Raw genomic sequence first — 18,863 nt, 5'->3', positions numbered from 1 at the left:
AATGATGAGGTCATAGAGAAAATGCAGTGCTTTTCTGTCACTGGGAATGAAGGATCGTCTTTGCTAAACTAAGGTGAAAATCTGAAATATTGACATGTTTGGGTTGTGCAGGGCTGAGATCTCAGCACTTGGAAATCACAGTAAAATGGTCACAAATATTGGCACAGAATGGGGCTGTTTGAAGGTGCTGGGATAAAGGAGTGTGAACACTGCTGTAACAGGAGTTTCAGAAGGCTTGCCAGCTCGCACTGAAGGCTGCAGACAAGGAGCACTGATGTTACAGTAGTGCTTATTTCCTGTTCCCTGAGGAACATCCAGTGCCTCAAAGTCTTGCAAAAGCTCCCAGCTGACTTTGTCTAAACCAATGCTGCTTCTGCCCAAACCAAGGCGTGGTTTTTATGCCATTCTTCCCCAGTTATGTGCAGAGCGTGCTCCCGTGAGCCAGGGAGGGACACAGACTCACTGAATTTATCAAAAGCCAAAGGATATGGTCTCAGCATTTTATGTCACTTTTAGTGACATCCCCTGTGCCTTGAAGTGACACAAGAGGGAGAAAACAGCTGCCCAGGAACATTGTGCAATTCTGCATTTTCTCCCAGTCCGGGAAATTACTTAAGTAAGAAACGGAGCCGGTTGGGCCAATGTGTTTATTGCTACTTGTTTTGGCGTGCAGCCAGTACCCAGATGAAGCCGCTCCCCCGGGGCTGTAAATCCCTGCTCTCCTCCTGGCCCGGGTTCCGCAGCGGCGGCAGCGATGCCAGATGGTGCTGAGGTAACCGAGGGGGGCTGCCCCGGCAGGCTCGGGGTGCCCGTCCCACCCTGGGGCTGCCCCGGCAGGCTCTGTGTCCCTGTCACACACTGGGGGCTGCCCGGCGCTCTCGGGGCGCTGCGGGGACCCTGGGCTGTCCCTTGTCTGTCCCTTGTCTGTCCCTTGTCTGTCCCTTGTCCCCTCGCAGCCCGGGCTGCAGCCGCACCTGCCCGGCGCTCTGGTGCCCTCTGCAGCCGCTGGGCCGGGGCTCCTGCGGGAGCTGCGGAGCAATGAAAATCGGTAATCCTGCCGGAGACAGCTGTTTTCGTTAGATTAATTTTCGGTAGATTAACTTCACACGCTGGTGCTCCCCCGGCCCGAGCCGCCTGTCAAAGCGAGGGAGGGAATCGTGCAGCCACGGACGTGATTCCTGTAAAGCAGCCTGGAGACACATCCTTCTGCCCAGATAAGGGACTTGCATGCTTTGATGGACATCAATCAAGAGCAGTCCTGCAGAATAACAGCAGCATGACCGCGCTGAGAGCCTGTGCTCCCTGTCCTCTTGCCCCATCTGTGCAGAGGCTGTTTCATGCACGAGGAACACTTACAGTGGGGACAAATGCAAGCTGCTCCCCTCACAGAGTCCTGCTTACACAAGCCTCTTGCATCTCCTGTGGGCCTATCATTTATGAGCCTAAATATTGTGCTCTTCATTGTGCTATGCATTTATTCATGGCTTTGCCGTGGGAGCCTCAGTTGTGGTCTGCCTCCCCACTGTTTGAATCACTAAGGAATATAGTTAGGGACAGATCCAGAATAAGAAAATTATTATTGCCCCAAAACATTTAAAACCCATCCTTGTGTGTGTTATAAAATAGCAGAGGTGTGTATAATTTCTTAACAGACTCACTGCATAAATCTTTGTCAAATCTACTTTCTCTCACAGCCTGTGAGAGTGTATGGTTTCTGGTTGTGGGCAAGATGAAATGAAATACATTCCTAGTGATTGAGAGCAACCTGAAGGGAACGGTGCCTATCCTTCCACCTACCCAGTCCACCCCTACGGAGAGCTGAACTGGGGAGGTGAATGTGGGGAGTGACCTCAGACCATCTCAACTACACAGTAACAATGCCATTGAGATACTGTTTCAGGTGGCTGTTTTGTGGAATTGGGTCTTACCGCTGGAGTCTTGTGCAGTAACATAGTCTCTGTTGGAGAACTTTCGTTTCAGGTCTTTCCCTTCCTTGTTTTCCTGTCGTTGAAGTTGTTATTTTTATTTTAAATGTAGTTCTTCTAAAATCATTGCTAATGTCCTGCATTGCAGTATCCTACTTTCCTCAAAGGTTCAGTTGCCAGTAGGAGTTGACTTTGATGTTGGTGGTGCAGCTTTGTCTGGAGCCCCTGTTGTGTAGGTCCCAGCATCTCTGTTCTGGAAAAGGAGCTCGTGGGGGTGGCTGCTGCTAAAGCCCAGGTGTTGTCGGAGGAAGAGGATGTTGGATCTCTTGGGCCCAGCTCTGCTCTTTGAAGTCACTTCAGGCTGGTGGCCAGCTGTCAGGGCTCTGCAGCAGTCTGTCTGTCTGTAGCAGGCAGATTCAGCAGCCACAATGCACACTTGTCCTGTGCCCCCAGGCACTCCTGGCATCCCCCCTTTCCTGTGGAGCCACAGCTTTGTGGGGACCCTGCAGCCAAACCCCCTCTGTGCCAGTGCTGGGGAATCCTGATGGGGAGATTCTTCCTGCAGTGCTCTGAGCACTGCTTGAACAGTGCCTCTGCTGAGCCTCAGGCTGAGCAGGACGCTCCTGCTTCTGCCAGAGCATGGAAACAGCTCCTCCGGGTGCCTGCTGGGTGTGGGGGATGTGGAGCCACCCCCTGGGCTGGACAAGGTCTGTGCTGAGTTCAGCCCCGACAGTGCTGGGGACAGCTCAGGGCTGGGAGGGGAGCACAGCAGCCAGCAAGGAGCCAGGCATTTTACTGCAAACTGAAACTTCAGGGCAGTTTTGCAATGCAAGAACACTGACCCTGCTTAGCCATGAGGAGATTTCGTGCCCTGTAATCCCACATTGATCTGGATTACTTTTTTATTTAAAGAAACTGACCTCCAGTAGACACAGCAAGTCTCTCTGGCCCAGCAAGCAAGTCCTGAGCACAGGAACAGAAACAAAAGTTCTAAGTAATAAAAAATATGGTGGAGACCACTCTTGTGCCTCAATAAAAAGGCCAAGGAGAGAAGTGTCTTCCATAGGTCTTGACATTTTATTATTTGACTAGTTTAGCTAGTCTTGTTAATTCTTTTTCTGAATTAATAAATTCATAGTTACCAAATACTCAGCACATTTGCTGAGAAAGAGGGCATCATTAAAATGCTGCCTTCTCTTTCTAGCAGGCATCCTCATTGCTTTTGGAGAACCTCCATAATGGAGTTTTAACCAAGCAAAGTTGTGCTTGCATCTCTGGTGTGACACTCCATGTGTGACTCTGGGTAAGGTACCTAGCTCCTCTGTGTTTCAAACATATTCCAGAACTTCTCCATCTCCCAAAGGTGTTCTGGTGTCCAAGCAGGTGATGCTCAGGTGTGTAATGAGTGAGGGTCATGACATGCAGGAGTAAATGGGAGGTGGGAATGTCCAAGGCACAGTTGTTCTGAAGCTGGAAGCCTCTGAAGTGGTGACGGGCAGCTTTATTGTGTTTGGGACAGTTTCAGAAAGCAATTCTTCATTACTTGCTTGAAAGCAGTTTTTGCACTCTTCCTTAAGCCAGGAATCAGTCTGGTCTTCCCAGAAGTGATGAGAATAAGCAGGTTTAGCTGGACCTGTGCTGACACTCCCCAGGGAAAGGACAGTGCAGTGCAGCCCCACAGAGAGCTGCAGGACTGTTCCCAGGCCCAGGGGAGCAGGGCTGCAGATGTCACGTCAGCAGCTCCAGCAGAGGAAGGCCAGTGCTGATGGATGCCAGGGTGCAGCCACTGCTGTCACGCTCTGCTGACTCACACCAGTGGATCAAGACAGGCCTGGAAAGCCGAGCTAATTTGTCACTTCCTTCCTCTTCCTCTCCCAGGGCAGCAGGTCACAGGGGCCCCTCTGACCTTTGGCCTCTGAAGGGATGAGAGACTGAAGAGCTGACAGAGGTGTGTGTTCAAGGGAAGAAAGCATCAAAGGCTTACATTTGTTTGCTTTTCTGGCACTCCTTGTGTTTCATGCATTGGCTCTTTTCTAATTAAAGCAGGAGGAACAAAAGAAGTCCGAGGTTTGTCTCCCAGCCTTGGCAGAACTCCTTCATGCTCGGTGCTGCTGTTTGCAGCGAACACTGATGAGAGCACAGCACCGTGATGAGACAAATTCCCACCCAGTTCATTTTCTGTCTCTAACGCTGACAAATTCGACCTGCAGCAGGAAGCAAGGCACCGATATGACTCAGAGTGGAGGTGCTGCAGGAATCTCCCCTCCGAACCCGGGCCAAGCTGCGAATCCCCCTGCAGACAGTCCCGTGGGGGTCATTGCAGGCTGGAGGAGCCGCTTTGCTCCTGCTCTTTGCAGGGCACGGGGAGCCAGCGGTGAGCACCGCGGCCGCCTGCCCGGAGCCGGGAGCCACCGGGACCGGGATCGGGATCGGGGCGCGTGCTCAGGTGCGCAGAGCCGCGCGTGCCCAGGTGCGCAGAGCCGCGCATGCCCAGGTGCGCAGAACTGCGCGTGCCCAGGTGCGCAGAACTGCGCGTGCCCAGGTGCGCAGAACGCGCATCAGGTGCGCAGACCGCGCGTGCCCAGGTGCGCAGAGCCGCGCATACCAGGTGCGCAGAACCGCGCGTGCCCAGGTGGCAGAGCCGCGCATCCAGGTGTGCAGAACTGCGCATACTCAGGTCGAGAGCGATACATGCGCCGCGCGTGCCCAGGTGCGCAGAGCCGCGCATACTCAGGTGTGCAGAACCGCGCGTGCCCAGGTGCGCAGAGCCGCGCGTGCCCAGGTGCGCAGAACTGCGCGTGCCCAGGTGCGCAGAGCCGCGCGTGCCCAGGTGCGCAGAACCGCGCATACTCAGGTGCGCAGAACCGCGCGTGCCCAGGTGCGCAGAACCGCGCATGCCCAGGTGCGCAGAGCCGCGCATGCTCAGGTGCGCAGAACCGCGCATGCCCAGGTGCGCAGAACTGCGCATACTCAGGTGCGCAGAACTGCGCGTGCCCAGGTGCGCAGAGCCGCGCATGCCCAGGTGCGCAGAACTGCGCATGCCCAGGTGCGCAGAACTGCGCATACTCAGGTGCGCAGAGCCGCGCGTGCCCAGGTGCGCAGAACCGCGCATGCCCAGGTGCGCAGAACCGCGCGTGCCCAGGTGCGCAGAACTGCGCCTGCCCAGGTGCGCAGAACCGCGCGTGGCCGGCAGAGGGCGCCGCACACCCGGCAGGTCCCGCACGGTCCCGGAGCCCTTGCCGGGATTTGGGGCCGGTGAAGGATTTGGGATTTGAGGAAGGGGTTTGGATTTCCTCCCCCTGCTGCCCTCCCAGGCCTTTCTCTCCAGGCACGAGGGTACAGCAACAAGCCAGACCAATTCCAGCTTTCCAGGAGGAAAGAACAGAACTAATTAGAGATCTTGTTCTCAAACATTTTTCTAGAAATACAACAGAATTTTCTTGCTCAAGGCTTCTCTTGCCTTGAGAAGGGATTCAGCTCAGATCACTTTGCTCTGGAAATTGAACATTTAAGAGCATTGGTACTTGGTGTGAGACCACAAGACCAGAGTTTGAAAGGGCAGAGAAAATGGAGGCAGCAGCAGAACAGCATCTGTGCTGAATGAGGGCAAGCCTCTGGAGCAGGCCCTGCACACTGACCGTCAGGAGCTGCGTTTACATTTGGCATTTGTTTGGAAAGCGTGATAGGCCTGTGCCAAAGGGACTTTCTGACCACATCAGGGAGGAAAACCAGATTCTGAGGTTGGCCACAGTTTTCTTTAGAATCCCTTTCTGTGCCTCATTTTACTTCTAAGTGAGTGATTATGTTTTCTGCTCCCACCTTTGTCTCTTTTCTGTTTAACTTAGGAGTTGTTTGGATTAGAGAGACTTCTTTATTAAAGGCTTGGATGCTACTGTAGTGCACGAATGAAGATAATTCAAACATTTCCATGTTCCCATAAATACTCCAAATGTTATTACCCTTACATTTCTCCATAAGTGCTACTGAGTTATGTTTTGTTTAAAGTGTGATTTAAGATAATTGGTGAGTCAGAATACTGGTTTGTTTCTGAATAATAAGTAGTTAATAATATCTGCTGTTGAAGCCAAGAACTATTATAGATTCCAGAAAAGAATATGCTAAAAAAAATCCTCAACATCATATTTCTTCTGAATTACTAGATGGAAGTGATACTGAAAAGAGGAAACCCTTCTCACCACAGCACAGTGCACAGAATAATGTCTTCCCAGGCAATGCATGAGGATCCCTGTTCAGGGGGGTTTCCTTGGGCAAAGAGCTCCACAGAAAAGTGTCATTTCAGAAGTTCTCCATGCACACAGATGGACATCTTGGGGTCCAGCAGAAGCTGCAACACTTGTGTTGGCCACATGCCACCCTGGCAGCTCTTCACCAAACACAAAGCTGTGAGCAGGTCAGTCCACTTCCAGCTGCTCTAGTGTCTCATGATGCAGGGGACGCAATCAATAAACCTGGGGATGCCAAGGGGCCTTTGCACCTTCCCCCAGGAGGTGAATGCCCTCCCAGTCACTGCCTGCCCAGTGCAGTGTTGTCACTGTGCAGGCACCGAGCTTTTCCCAGGCTCCAGAGTGACCCCTGGCAGGGAGTTACACCGTGTGTGAGTTACACACAGGCACACCTGGATGGAGGCACTCACCCCCACATCGACCCACAGAGATGTACATGTGTGTATCTCAAACTTCCCCGGCTTTATTGCAAGCCTCTGCTATGAATATGCTTTATTAGAGCCCGGTCAGTTGTTGCAGATGATTGCCATGGTGGAATCTGTTTAATTAGATTTTTATTTGTAATGCTGTGCTGGAGTAGAGTCAGGAGAGGATTCTCTAGGCAGCAGATCAAATTCATCTATGAGAGCACTGAGGTCAGAGAAATGGCAAAGTGCAGCCAGATTTGGTGCTGATTTATACAGTCCCAGAGGCAGCATGCCACCCCTAGTTCCTGTCTGTTCTCAGAGCCTGCCAGCTGGAGGTGCTTCACCTGAGGATCAGAGCTATCTGAACTTCTGGCATCAGCGTGAAGGAAAGCACGTGGCAGGTTCACACCTGCCTTGGAGGCCGGGCGGCCTTGGGGCTGTGGCACAGACCTGCTGGAAGGCAGGGAGGGGCTTGCTCAGCTGCTCCTTTTCCTCCCGTGCCAGTGAGCTCACAGAAACCAGCACAGCTCTCTGGACTGGGCAGCAGCAAAGCCCCGTCCCAGTCTTGTGACATGCCACATCAGGACCAAAGTTCTGCCCAAACTCTTCTCACTGCTCTTATCTGCAATGGACCTTGGAATTTTTTTTTGGTTTTTTCCTTTCCTCTGATGCAATTAAGATGAAGCAATATTTTAAGTCTTTCTTCTGGGCTTGTTCCTTCTGCAGTGACCACAAGGAGCTGGTCATAATAAATATCATCAAACACCCTAATAGCTTGTGGGCAGTTGCCCCAGGTTTGAATTACACTGTTAGTAATGCATACTGATAGATTTTTCCCCATCTAATTTCAGTTGAAGTTTTCCATCCTGGAATTTATTCTGGTACAAGAGTTTTACTACGATTGCTGTTATATCAGGAAGCAGATTGAGATAGTCTTCCCAAAGAAGTGCTTGCCTTTTGAAGCAGGAGGGGAGAGGAGCACCTGAAGAAGTGGGCAGAACTCTCCAATTAAATGGGAGAAGTTCCTCCCGTTAGTGTGCAGGGGGCAGCAGGAGTTTGTGTAGGCTGAGAAGTGAACTCAGAGGGGGAGAGGGATTATGATTTCTGTCAGGGAACCCCAGCATAGCAACTCTTATTAGAGCCCATAAATAAATATTTTTCTCCTCGATGCAACAAAGCACTCAGCCAGCTGTAATAGAAGTGAGCATTCAGGAGCTTCTAATCTCATGTTAGAAATAAATCATATCTGCCTCAGAACTTCTGTCTGGATTAGCTGGTTACACAAGGCATAACCTTGCTGATAACTACCAGTGTTATCATGACTTATCTGAAGTTTACTCTGGCTTTCTTTTGGTTCTAGTACATCAATAATTAGGGCTGTTCTGATCCAGCTCATTGCAGTGGGATTTGGGTGTGGAGCAATGTTTATAAAACAAACTCGTCCTTGTGCAGAAGCCAGCATCCCACAGAAACCCTCTGCCTGCCTTACTCAGGTGGTTCTGATCTGAAATAATTACTTGGATAAACAGTTTCTGCCTGACACCTCTACCAGATTTCCCATGGGATCTTACATAACCCCTGTCCTTTATGAGACTATTGTAATATATAAGGAAAAGGTCACAGGATTCATCCACCCTGTTTCTAAAGAGCTCCAATGGAAGTCCTCATCCAGCACTGAAACAACAAACCCCACACAATACTTAGCACTGTTATTCACTCATGATTCAACTAAAATGCCATATGTGAATGTGGAAAATAGAGCTTTCAGAGCACTCCAGAGCAAACTGGAGCTTCAGCCAGCTGGAAGTTTCTCCATGGTGTTGTCCTTTGCTTGTTCCCTTTCCCCCAACAGTGGTTACTGAACGCAGCTGGGAGGCGCCGTGTGCCTCACCCTGCTGAGGGCCCAGCTCTGTGCTGTGCTCACAGCTGGGGATGCTGGGGATCAGGCCTCACCTTGTGGTGTCCCACCATGGCAGGAGGAGGCTTGTAAACGTGGTACATGATTACAAATAGCCGCACTAATGAGGAAAGCTTGTGTACTTGGTCTAACGCTATCATTTGTGTCCTGGGAGAAAGGTTAGAGCAAACAGAGGAACTCCTGCAGGCAGAAGCAGCTTTCAGAGGTGGTGAAAGGCAGAGCTGGGATGTTGTTTTCTTCCTCCACTTGCATAAATCAGAGCTTTTGGTGAACACAACCTGAGGGGTCCTTTCAGTAAGGCTCTCCTGCAAGACCCCCCTATTGCTGTTCCAAGGCTGGAACTGTGATCTTGCAGAAACAGGCTCATGGCAAGGCTAGCTTTTAGCTCAGCTCATGAAGGAGGTTAAATAGGCAGATTTGCAGCTCACACATGCCTATAACACTGTCATGGCTTTAGAGAGCTCTGTAAGCACCTGTCTGGGAGCACAAACCAGGCCTCACCAGCTCAGCCTGGAACGCTGCAGCCAGACAGTGCTGATAAATCAGTCACCACATGAGACACCAAAAAACTTTTATACAAGTTTTTAATACAAAATTCAACAAAAATATATATAATCAGGCATTTTATGCAATGCATACATTCTTTATATCTGCAGGTACAGATAAATAACAGAAGGCAAAACCAAGTATTTTGCTTATCTTTGGCCATTAACCAATAATCACCCCCAAACAGATATTATAGGGTTAAAGGATAATAAACTGAGTCTGCAAATGTCTCTCATTACAGACACAGTATCAGGCAAAAATACAGTAGTCAGATTTTCAGAAATGTAAGGAAATAGTTCTCTAACACTGCCCAATACTGAAATTTCACCTGGTTTGCTGCTATGGAGCATAAGGCCTTCAGCTGACTCAGGCATGGTCCTGGGTTACATCAGATACACTGCACCCCTATTAACCTCCTGCCCTTCCCCACACACTGCTCTCTACAAAGCTGTATCTCTCACAAATAAACCAGCACAAAGCCTCACCTGGGGGCAGCTTTCTGCACCCCAACCAACGTACAGAAGGAAGCTTAACTGCTGTGTAAGTCAATAGTTTTCCTACCTCAGTGTGCCAGAACAGCTGTCCTTCCACTTACAGCTCAGATGCATCATGGCTCTACCAAAGCAATATATACATGAGACACACGAAAAATCATACAAGCAATTTTTAAAGGTACACTGATAACATGTAGCAGCTTATGTCTATATATGTACATGTTTTCACAGTTACATTTTAGAAAATTGAGAACATCAGAATACTTCTACTGTGTTGTCTATAAATAGTAAAAAAAATTACCTGTCAGGCATTTTGATAAAATAGTATTTAGGTTATCACTTTAAATAGCTCTTGAAAACCTGTAGAGTTTTAAGCTTAAAGGCTGTACAGTTTGAGGATTCTGTAAAGTGTTTGTAGCCAGTTTCAGCAGCTGGGCCACCTCCCAGTTGTTGGTTTCATTTGCTTGTTTTCTTCTCAAATAACTCAGATCTGGTAACAAAGGAACTCCACCACTTTGGCCGGGATAGGCAAGTTCTTGACCTGGCTGGTGGGCATCACCCTGCGGATGGCCATGCGACACAGGTGCTGCAGGCTGGACACCTGGCTCGGGGTCGCCCAGAAGAACAGGCTGCCATCCTGGGTCCTGCACAAAACCACAACAGCCTCCAGGTTATCCCACAGGAACCAGCTCAGCCTGCTACCAACACACACACACACATCACTAGGTAGGGGACTTGCTGGTGCTCAGTTCCAGCTGCTCCAGGATCCTGATTTACTCCAGTTCCTATTGTAAGCTGCAGCAGCACAATAAGCAACTTGTCTGTGCAAAGGGAACAGATCTCCCAGCAGCTACTGCTGTGCCACCTAACACACAACAACTGCCCTCAGCTATCTGATGGGCTTCTTCCAATCCTCATGTTCTGGGTCTCTCGTATATTTATTTTTAAAGATAAGAAATGAGTTTATCAGCTGATTGATTTTACTGCTATTCCAGGCATGTTTAAACAAACAGTACCAGTCAGAAGCACCAGGCTGCAAGTCACAACTGAAGATTTTCAGAACACTGAGCCACTGTTTTCAATCTCTTGTGTTACCTTCATATTTTAGAAAGGAAAAGAAGTCTGTACTTGCCCTGCAGCCAGAACACTGCCATCAGTAGAGAAAGTACAGCAGAGTCCATTGTTCAGAGGTGCAACTTGTACAGGGTACTCTTCATCAATTCTCCAGAACCTCACCATTCTGAGGGGGAAGGACAACACAGGGAGTTATCAGAGCGGGTTTTTAACTGTGCTAGGTGTTTTCTGTGCCAGTGCTGAGGGGCTCCCGTGGCAGGGCGGAAGGCAGGGGAGCAGCAGCCCCGTGCTACACTCACTTGTCATCGGCCAGGCTGGCCACGTGCAGCCCGTCGTGGCTGAAGCACACCGAGCGCACCCAGCGGTCGTTGGCGCCGCCCGCGAAGATGGGCGTGGGCGGGGGGAACAGGTGCCTGCGGACAGACGGACAGACACACGCTCAGGGACAGGACAGCAGAGCTCAGCACTCACAAACAAACAGCGCTGGATCGCTTCGCTGCGGATTCAGTGGGGACTGAACTGCCGCGTGCTCTTCAGTGTAATTCAAACTCTCAAATACCAGTGCTGTAAATTCACTCTCAGATGGAAGAGCAACCTCTAGCCTCTGCCACTTTACCACTTCCATCAGCCACTGCTCATTTCCAAGCCCACTCTGGGAGATAGTTCCCAGATCTGAGCGCTTTACTTACCCAAATTCCCTAAGGATCACTCCAATATGTGGATCCCAGAGATAGACTCGAGTATCGTAAGATGCAGTAGCCAGTAACGCTCCGTCAGGAGAGAACTCACAAGCTACAACATCATTGTGATGGCCTTCCAGTTTCCGTAGCATGGAGTATTTATCCATATCCCAGAGGAAAACCTGCAATTAAATCAGCTGATGTTATAGCTCTGCTCAGAGAGGCAGTGAAGCATTTAATTTGTTTTTTTAAGTAGAGCTAGTCTTATTTAGGATTACACTAAAATCAGGTATTATGAATTACTACAATTAAGAAATATGCTCAGTGTCATATTCAGATTAAAATCAAGGTTTTTTAAAAAATAATTAAAGCAGACATGCAAGTTCTAACTCAAATTTGTTAAATGTTATTAACAAAATAAGCCAAAATATAAGATAAAGGCAACACAGTTTAACCATGTAGCTTACTGAAATTCATATATTACAAAACTATTTTATTAAAATATTCAGAAATAAATAGGGTTAAACTCTACAGTCCCCTCTTTTCAGTAACTACCAAAATTTTAAGAAATATACAGACAGAAAATGTAAGGTTAACATATTGTTACTCCAGTGGCATCCCTTTGAGTTTAAGATCACTTGTTTACAATTGCTTGGATCACCAACGTCAGCCTAGGAAGAGAAACAGATACTGCAAGCAAAAAGAATTTTCACAGCCAAAAGTTATGTCTGTGGCAAAACAACAGGGAAGTCTAACCACATTATTAGAAAGAATTTAGTCATTTAAAATCAAGTCAACAGTAACAAACAACATTAATATTACAATTTACCCAACTAATTGCACAGTGTATTGTAAAAATTCATGAAATATTACAGTATTTTACATGCAGCTGTATATTAGATATTATCAAAACAAGGACTGTGCAGAATGACTTAATAGGAACTATCCATGCACTGCAGCATGGTTTTACAGGAATATAAGTCTTTAGCAAAGGCTATTATGTCCCTCAAAGAGCTCACTAGCGGCCTTGATTTTACCCTTGACAGTTTTACTGCACAGGTTAAATTCTGACTACTTGGACAAATTTATGTTTGACCAAAACAAACTCAGCCTTAGTGCCTCCCATACCGCCTAACTCTGAACCATTTTACAATCAGTTATAAACACTAATAGTTCACTAATTTTTCCAAGGAGACCCCAACGTTCTATGAAACTGGAAACTAAGTTTGAGGAGTCAGCGTGTTTCACTGCTGTGAAAATTATTAAAAAAAAAAAACAACAACAAAAAAAAAAGCAAGCAAGCAAGCAGACAGTGGACATGGAGCAGCACCTGCGTACGTACAGGACCCCTTGCAGCCGAGGGCAAGGTTACTTCGTCCTACGGTACAGACGGTACAGCTCGCCGGGCTGGCGGCCAGAGCTGCCACTCTCTGCCCGCCAACACCACTGTGCTCCTCAGAGTGGTGCCAGCTTAACTCAATCACACCAATATTGCTGCCACCACCTGTGACAGGGAAAGCAAGAAGCTTATGGAAAACACACAGCCTCCAGACAGCAATGTACACATCCCCCTCTGCTCCACTAGAGCCAAACCCCAGAGCTCGGCTGTGCTCACCGCTGTGGACAATGCCTCTGAGCACTCCCACAGGAGTGATGGCCAGTGCCCCAGCTGGGCCTCTGAGGCTGCACCACACTGCCTACAGAGCCCCTGGAACCAGGCTGAACTCCCTTTCTGGTCTGCCCTAACTCTTCAGTGCCAGGAGGAGCTTATGGCATACATGCACTACCTGCACTGCTTTCAGTTCTCTAGCAGGGCATTAGGATGGAAGCAAAACCAGTGTGCTCCTCTTCCCTCTAACTCTCAGGTACTACTGCCATTGGTAGGAGAGAAATGTTTTTGTTCAGCAGGAGATGCCCTGACTGGCTACAACTTTGGGAAGTCTTTCTCATTGAGCACGAAATAGAAGGACAAAATCAAAACCGAAATAGTTTTATGCATTAATCTAAGTATCTTTTAACACTGGCAGCTTTAGTGGTCTTTGTTTTATGCCATGACCCTGTGCAGACCTATTTCTCCACACTTACAGCCTCCTCAACTAAAAGCAGTGCAAGTTCCATTCACAAATCAGGGTCTCAATGCACCATTTGCCAGTTTAATTTCATGCACTTTCACATCATCATCAAACATTAGAAGTTCATGACACCGAGCACAAGCTTAATGTTACTTAGATTTAAAATGATTATGCACACAATTCAGGAGAATGAAGGAACAAGAAACTCTGACACATACTGCTTTACTAGCTCCAACAGAACAGAGGATGGAGGAGTCTGGAGAGAATGCACAGCCATACACCCAGTTCGGATGGCCTCTCAGCACCTTCATCATGTTTCCTAAACAGAAAGGCATTGCTGTAAGGATTGGTTTATTACAAAACTCAGATGGGAAATCTTTTACAAGTTAGTTATTTCTTTGCAAAATTTTGTATTATTTTCCCAAACTTCTTGCAGAGTCATTCTACACAGAAATAAAACCCCTGGGATGCAGCCTTTACTTCCATGTCCCTATTCAGAAAGGTCACGTCATGCACTCTTAGCCAAAACCCTCTTCTGCCTCCAGGCTTCAGACAGATAAGGAATTCCAAGGGGCTGCAGAGCGAGTGACTAAAGAATTCCAAGTGCACAGTGAGTGACTAACCGAACACGAAGTTTTTAAGCAATCCTGACTAAACTGAGTCTAGAGCAATAAAAGAGGTGAGTACATGGGTGCTTCTCTCAGGTACTGGAGCAGATAAAGTCCAGACATTACCATCATCTTTCAGGTCCCACACTCGCAGGGTTTTGTCTCTGGATGCAGACACAAGAATCAGGCTGCCATCAGGGGCAAAGGTTAAATCTCTGACAACTTCTGTGTGGTCCATCAGGTTAAGGAGGAGTTTTCCTGTTACATGAGAACACCACAATTTAACATGAAGGACTATTGCACTTAAATAAAATGCTTTATGGATACAAGTACTGAATATAAAATTACTGCATGTAAAGACAATTTTCTTTGTAGAAATGCTCCCTACAATGAGCAGCACATGGATCCTTTCACTCTCCTGTATCAAGAGGTAACTCCTGGAAAAGCTACAAAATGTATATACTAGAACCTCAGAAATAAGACTTGTCTTGTGATGGACATACCTGTTCCAAGCTTCAATTTACAAGGACAGATTACTCAACAGTCATTATTTTTCTTAACTGTGTTTTCTCCAACCGAACAGCTGTGCTACCAGCAAAACTGAAAGTCCCTAAGTTCAGATTCAGTCTTTTTAAGTCATTCATTTTCTTTTTTAAAAAAATAAAGGTCCTTATCAATATAAACCAGCAATTTCATGCTTTTAAAGTTTGGCAAAACTAGGAAGACTATTGAGTAAAGAACCAATGTATGTATGCACACATTTAATTATTTTGCATCTTCCATCTCTCACATCTCAAAGCATGACGTGCCTCTCTTGTTCCTTTGGCAGTTTCTTGTTACTTCTAGTTGCAGGAGCTCATGCTTTTAAAATATTTTTAATTTGTATTGCAGGTTCAGTTCCCAGTTACAATTCTATAACCGACTCCTGGTGTGTGCCAACAATATTATCACTGCAAGAAGCGTGAGCTGGCACCTGAGCGTGACACGGAGCGCCTGGACAAGGCTCTGAGGGACACGGCGGCAGGGCTGGGGTGTCCTGGGGCAGGCCAGGAGCCGCGCTGGGCGCTCCCCGCGTGTCCCTGAGCTCAGCATGCCCGCTGTGCCCTCAGCTCCTCCGCACTCACCCGTGTACACATCCCAGATCTTGATGCGGCCGTTGTTGAGGCCGGTGGCGAGGAGCAGCTGGTCCTGCCCGAACTTGAAGCGGTGCCACTCGATGTTGACGCAGCGGCTCTGCTTCTCGGGCACCGAGGAGCCGAAGGCCAGGCTCCACACGATGTCCCCGCAGTCGATGACGTGCTCGCAGGGCTTGTTCTTCTGGCTGCCCTCGCCGCTGTGCCGCGGCAGCCGCGTGCCGGCCGCGTTCGCGCCATTCTTGGTGCCGTGCAGCAGGCTGAAACACAGCACAAAGCACGCTGCAGCACGAGGTGCAGCCAAAAACTAACCTTGCTTCTAATGAAACCTGGGAGGCGTCATGATGTACATCTCAAAGCGCAGAACGGTGCATCTTTACTTTAAAATTATAAAAGTGGCTTTTTCTGGTAACTGAGAAAAACAACCAGCACCTGGAAACCTTCCAACACAAAATAATACTAATACTGTGTATACAGTTTTACCTCCATGGAGAGCAAGATACTAACTTAACCTACTGCAAAACCGAACAGTTCTGAACAATTTACAGAAAAACAAGCCACAAAATTTCTAGGATTTTCTGCTAAAGAGTTACTGAGTGTCCAGCACATGGAAAACAATTAACCACCCTCAAAAGGGGGAAAAAAATGGGTCAGAGAAATGTAACCAGCTACAAAACGGCAGTGGCCAGCTACCAACTTCACTAACATGCAACCTGCATGTGTCAATAAAATGTGTGTTTTGGAACTCCACTTGCATTCGAACAAGGATGATAAGGAAAGAGGTCTGCCTTTAAGTAAATTCCTAAAAGGTAAAGCCAAACAGCGTTGTGATAGGAAGTGTAAAGGGCCAGATCTCCCTATGTCTCTAAATTCCCTTTTCATTTGAACTTCCCCTTATTTTAGAGTGTGTGAATCGATTAACAAGTCACTCCTCCACAGGCTTTGTGAGGTTGCAATAGTTTTTCCTCTTGCTGGCCACATAGGAAGAGACAGAACAGCTGTTATTTTAAGGAATTCATTCCTCCCCAAGGTGTCAAAGCCTAGAAGACCAATACATGCGTTTTAATCGATCTGAAGCCATCTCCTGTTTTCCAGGTGCACCGAAAGCCATAGCGGTTTGTCTTACAAGTTGTTGAGGCACTGTGCCCAGGGGACCAGCTTCACTATGCGATGTCCCTGTGACCACGCCAGGTACGAGCCATCGGGAGCGAACGCGACCGTCCAGTTCTCCCTGCCGCACTTCTTGTCAAAGGGAGACGTGGGGGCCAGGAGCTCTCCTACCGTGCGCGACCGAGCTGGGGGGACAGAGGAGATCCGTGAGGGGAGAGCCGCGAGGGGAGAGCCGCGAGGGGAGAGCCGTGAGGGGAGAGCCGCGAGGGGAGAGCCGCGAGGGGAGAGCCGCGAGGGGAGAGCCGTGAGGGGAGAGCCGCGAGGGGAGAGCCGCGAGGGGAGAGCCGTGAGGGGAGAGCCGTGAGGGGAGAGCCGCGAGGGGAGAGCCGTGCCGCGCCTTGCACCGGCTGCACGGGCACCCGCGCGTCACCCCGCTTTGTTTCACGGCGATTACCGCCATCGGGAGGGGGCCGGTGTCACCGAATAACCCAGCAGGGCTGAGCCCCCGCAGGGAGACACGCGGCGCTGACCGAGCTGGGCGCGATGCCGCAGCCGGTACGGTACGGGCGATGCCGCCAGGCCCGCGCATCGGGCCCGCGAGGACGGGCCGGCGGCCGGGAACGGCTCCGTGTGCCGGGAACGGCTCCGTGTGCCGGCAAGGGCTCCGTTGCCGGGATCCCGCCCGTTCCCCGCGGGCAGCCCCGAGCGCGCTGCCGTGCTGCGGGATGGGCTGAGCGCCCGCCCGCCCCGCCCGAGCCTGGGCCCAGCCTGAGCCCGGCCGCGCTGCCCCTGCCCGTTCCCCCTCTCACCGATGAGCTTCTCGTTGACACTCGGAGGAAAGCTGGCCATGGACGGGCGGCCTGAGGAGCTGCGGGGCTGCCACGGAGCGGGACGGGCGGGCGCGGGCTGGGCAAGATGGCGGCGGCGGGCGGCGGGGCGGGGCGGGGAGCGGAGCGCTGGCGGGGCCGGGCCGGGCTGCGGGGGAGCGGCTCTGCCCGCCCTACCCTGCTCGGTCCTGCTCTGCTCGGTCCTGCTCTGCTCTGCCCGCCCTGCCCGGCTCGGTCCTGCTCTGCTCTGCCCTGCCCGGCCTCTCGGACCCTGCCCTGCCCACCCGCAGCCGTTCGCGCTCCTGCCCCGCTCCGCTGCCCGTCTCGGCCGTGCCGCTGTGCCCGGTTCGCAGCCCAGCCCCGTCCTCCCGCTGTGCGCCTCCCTGGTTCAGGGGCTGGAGGAGTCTCCTGCTCTGTAATGTTACTTTCTATATGAGTGTAGTTCAGCGTTCCAATCCAGCAGCGTCTGGTTTGTGATAAAATTTCGCTGTTAATGAAGTTGTTCACAAGGAACTTGGGGAAAGAAACCCCGAGAGCCTCTTGCTCTCTGTGATTTTGTATAACATCTCTATACATCCCTCTCTCCTTCCATTACCTCTTTTCTCCTTTTGCATATCTAAATTCTGCCCCTCTTCTCAACGAAATGACTCTTCCTTGCTCTGCCTATGGACTCCAGAGAAGCATGCAGCAGGACAATTAACTGCAGATAATAACTGTGATTTCATTCCAAAGCAGTGGCCTCACTGGCAGGCACGTTGCAATAGCCATGGGATCAGCTATTCAGCTGTAGCAAGAGCCAGGAATTACCCCAGCGTGAGCTGGGCCAGCAAAGCGTTTTTTTTTAAATTGTGCAGTGATACAATGTCAAAGAAAGGAGCAGGGAGAAGTTCGGCATGTTCTTGGTGATGTGAGCCCCAGCATGGATTAGTGCTGGTTTGTATAAATTCCCCTAGCACATCCTAGCACTTATTTGAAACAGCACAATCCTGTTCCTGCTCTGTCCGTTCCCCACTGCCAGCTGAGGGAAGAGCCCTGAGCAGCTCTGCAGCTGATCCCTGGACAACTCCTTGGAGCAAGGCAGACTTGAAGCCAGTGAATATTGTGAAATGCTGCTTGGAATTGCTCATGGGTTGTGGATGTTTGAGCCAGGCCAGCCCAGAGCTGAGCTGACTCACGTAAGGATTCTCTGGAGGGTTTGAGCTTCGCTCAGAGCCAGCACACGCTGCTGACCCTGGGGGCTCTTACAGCCAGCAAACTGCAGCTTTGGCTTACTCAGCTTCACTGGGGTGTTACCACCCTGCTGCCTTTCTCACTTCTTTTTCTCCAGTCCACATTTTGTGCATTATGGACACAAAGGCAGAAAGGGATATGTAAAACCCCAGGGGTTTGCAAGCGTGTTAGGAATTGTTTGTTGTCACAGGCTGTCCTGGGGACCTTGGTAGCACCTTCTCTGTTTGGGCAGGGCTGGAAGGGCTTGTCCTTGTGTCTGAAGCCAGAGAGGGAGGGGTGAAAAGCTGTGCTCTGTCTGCAAGCTGCCAACTCATCTGCTCTGCTCAGTAAAATGTATCTGTCCGAAATGCAGTCTAAACTTGAGGAGACAAAGAAACCACACTTTCCTTCCTGGGGACTTGCTGTGTTTATTTTCCTGGCAAGTGGCATATGCAGGGTGATTTTTCAGTTCTTCCTGGGTGAGGTGTGGCTGTGGGACCCAGGCTGTCACACACTGCCAGGGCCTGCAGCGGGTGGCTCAGGCTGATTTATGGCTTTTCCATTATCTTCCTTTAGGGATGCAGCTGCCAAGCCTCCACAGGGCTGCTCAGCTGGG

General features: G+C 49.9%; 1 protein-coding gene across 1 annotated transcript; it reads right to left on the bottom strand.

Moving 5' to 3' along the window:
- Positions 1–9,061: 9,061 nt before the first annotated feature.
- WSB1 (WD repeat and SOCS box containing 1) lies at positions 9,062–17,163 on the bottom strand. Its single transcript, XM_064729278.1, has 9 exons — positions 17,021–17,163; positions 16,228–16,396; positions 15,093–15,361; positions 14,095–14,226; positions 13,579–13,679; positions 11,298–11,470; positions 10,908–11,021; positions 10,667–10,774; positions 9,062–10,178 (listed from the first exon to the last, which is right to left on the bottom strand). Exons 1-9 carry the CDS (start codon positions 17,058–17,060, stop codon positions 10,019–10,021), a joined length of 1,266 nt encoding a protein of 421 aa, XP_064585348.1. The 5' UTR covers positions 17,061–17,163; the 3' UTR covers positions 9,062–10,018.
- Between the last annotated feature and the right edge of the window lie 1,700 nt (positions 17,164–18,863).

Source organism: Zonotrichia leucophrys, chromosome 19 (genome assembly GCF_028769735.1).
Source record: "Zonotrichia leucophrys gambelii isolate GWCS_2022_RI chromosome 19, RI_Zleu_2.0, whole genome shotgun sequence".
Taxonomy (NCBI): Eukaryota; Metazoa; Chordata; class Aves; order Passeriformes; family Passerellidae; genus Zonotrichia; species Zonotrichia leucophrys.
This window is presented reverse-complemented; position numbering and strand designations above follow the sequence as displayed.

What these genes read in the sequence shown, in the direction of transcription:
- WSB1 (XM_064729278.1), bottom strand. Translation starts at nt 17,060, where the DNA reads ATGGCCAGCTTTCCTCCGAGTGTCAACGAGAAGCTCATCG. An exon ending in TGTCAACGAGAAGCTCATCG is followed by an intron (nt 16,397 to 17,020) that starts GTGAGAGGGGGA and finishes CTGTCCCCCCAG; the next exon opens with CTCGGTCGCGCACGGTAGGA. An exon ending in GCACAGTGCCTCAACAACTT is followed by an intron (nt 15,362 to 16,227) that starts GTAAGACAAACC and finishes GCTGTGTTTCAG; the next exon opens with CCTGCTGCACGGCACCAAGA.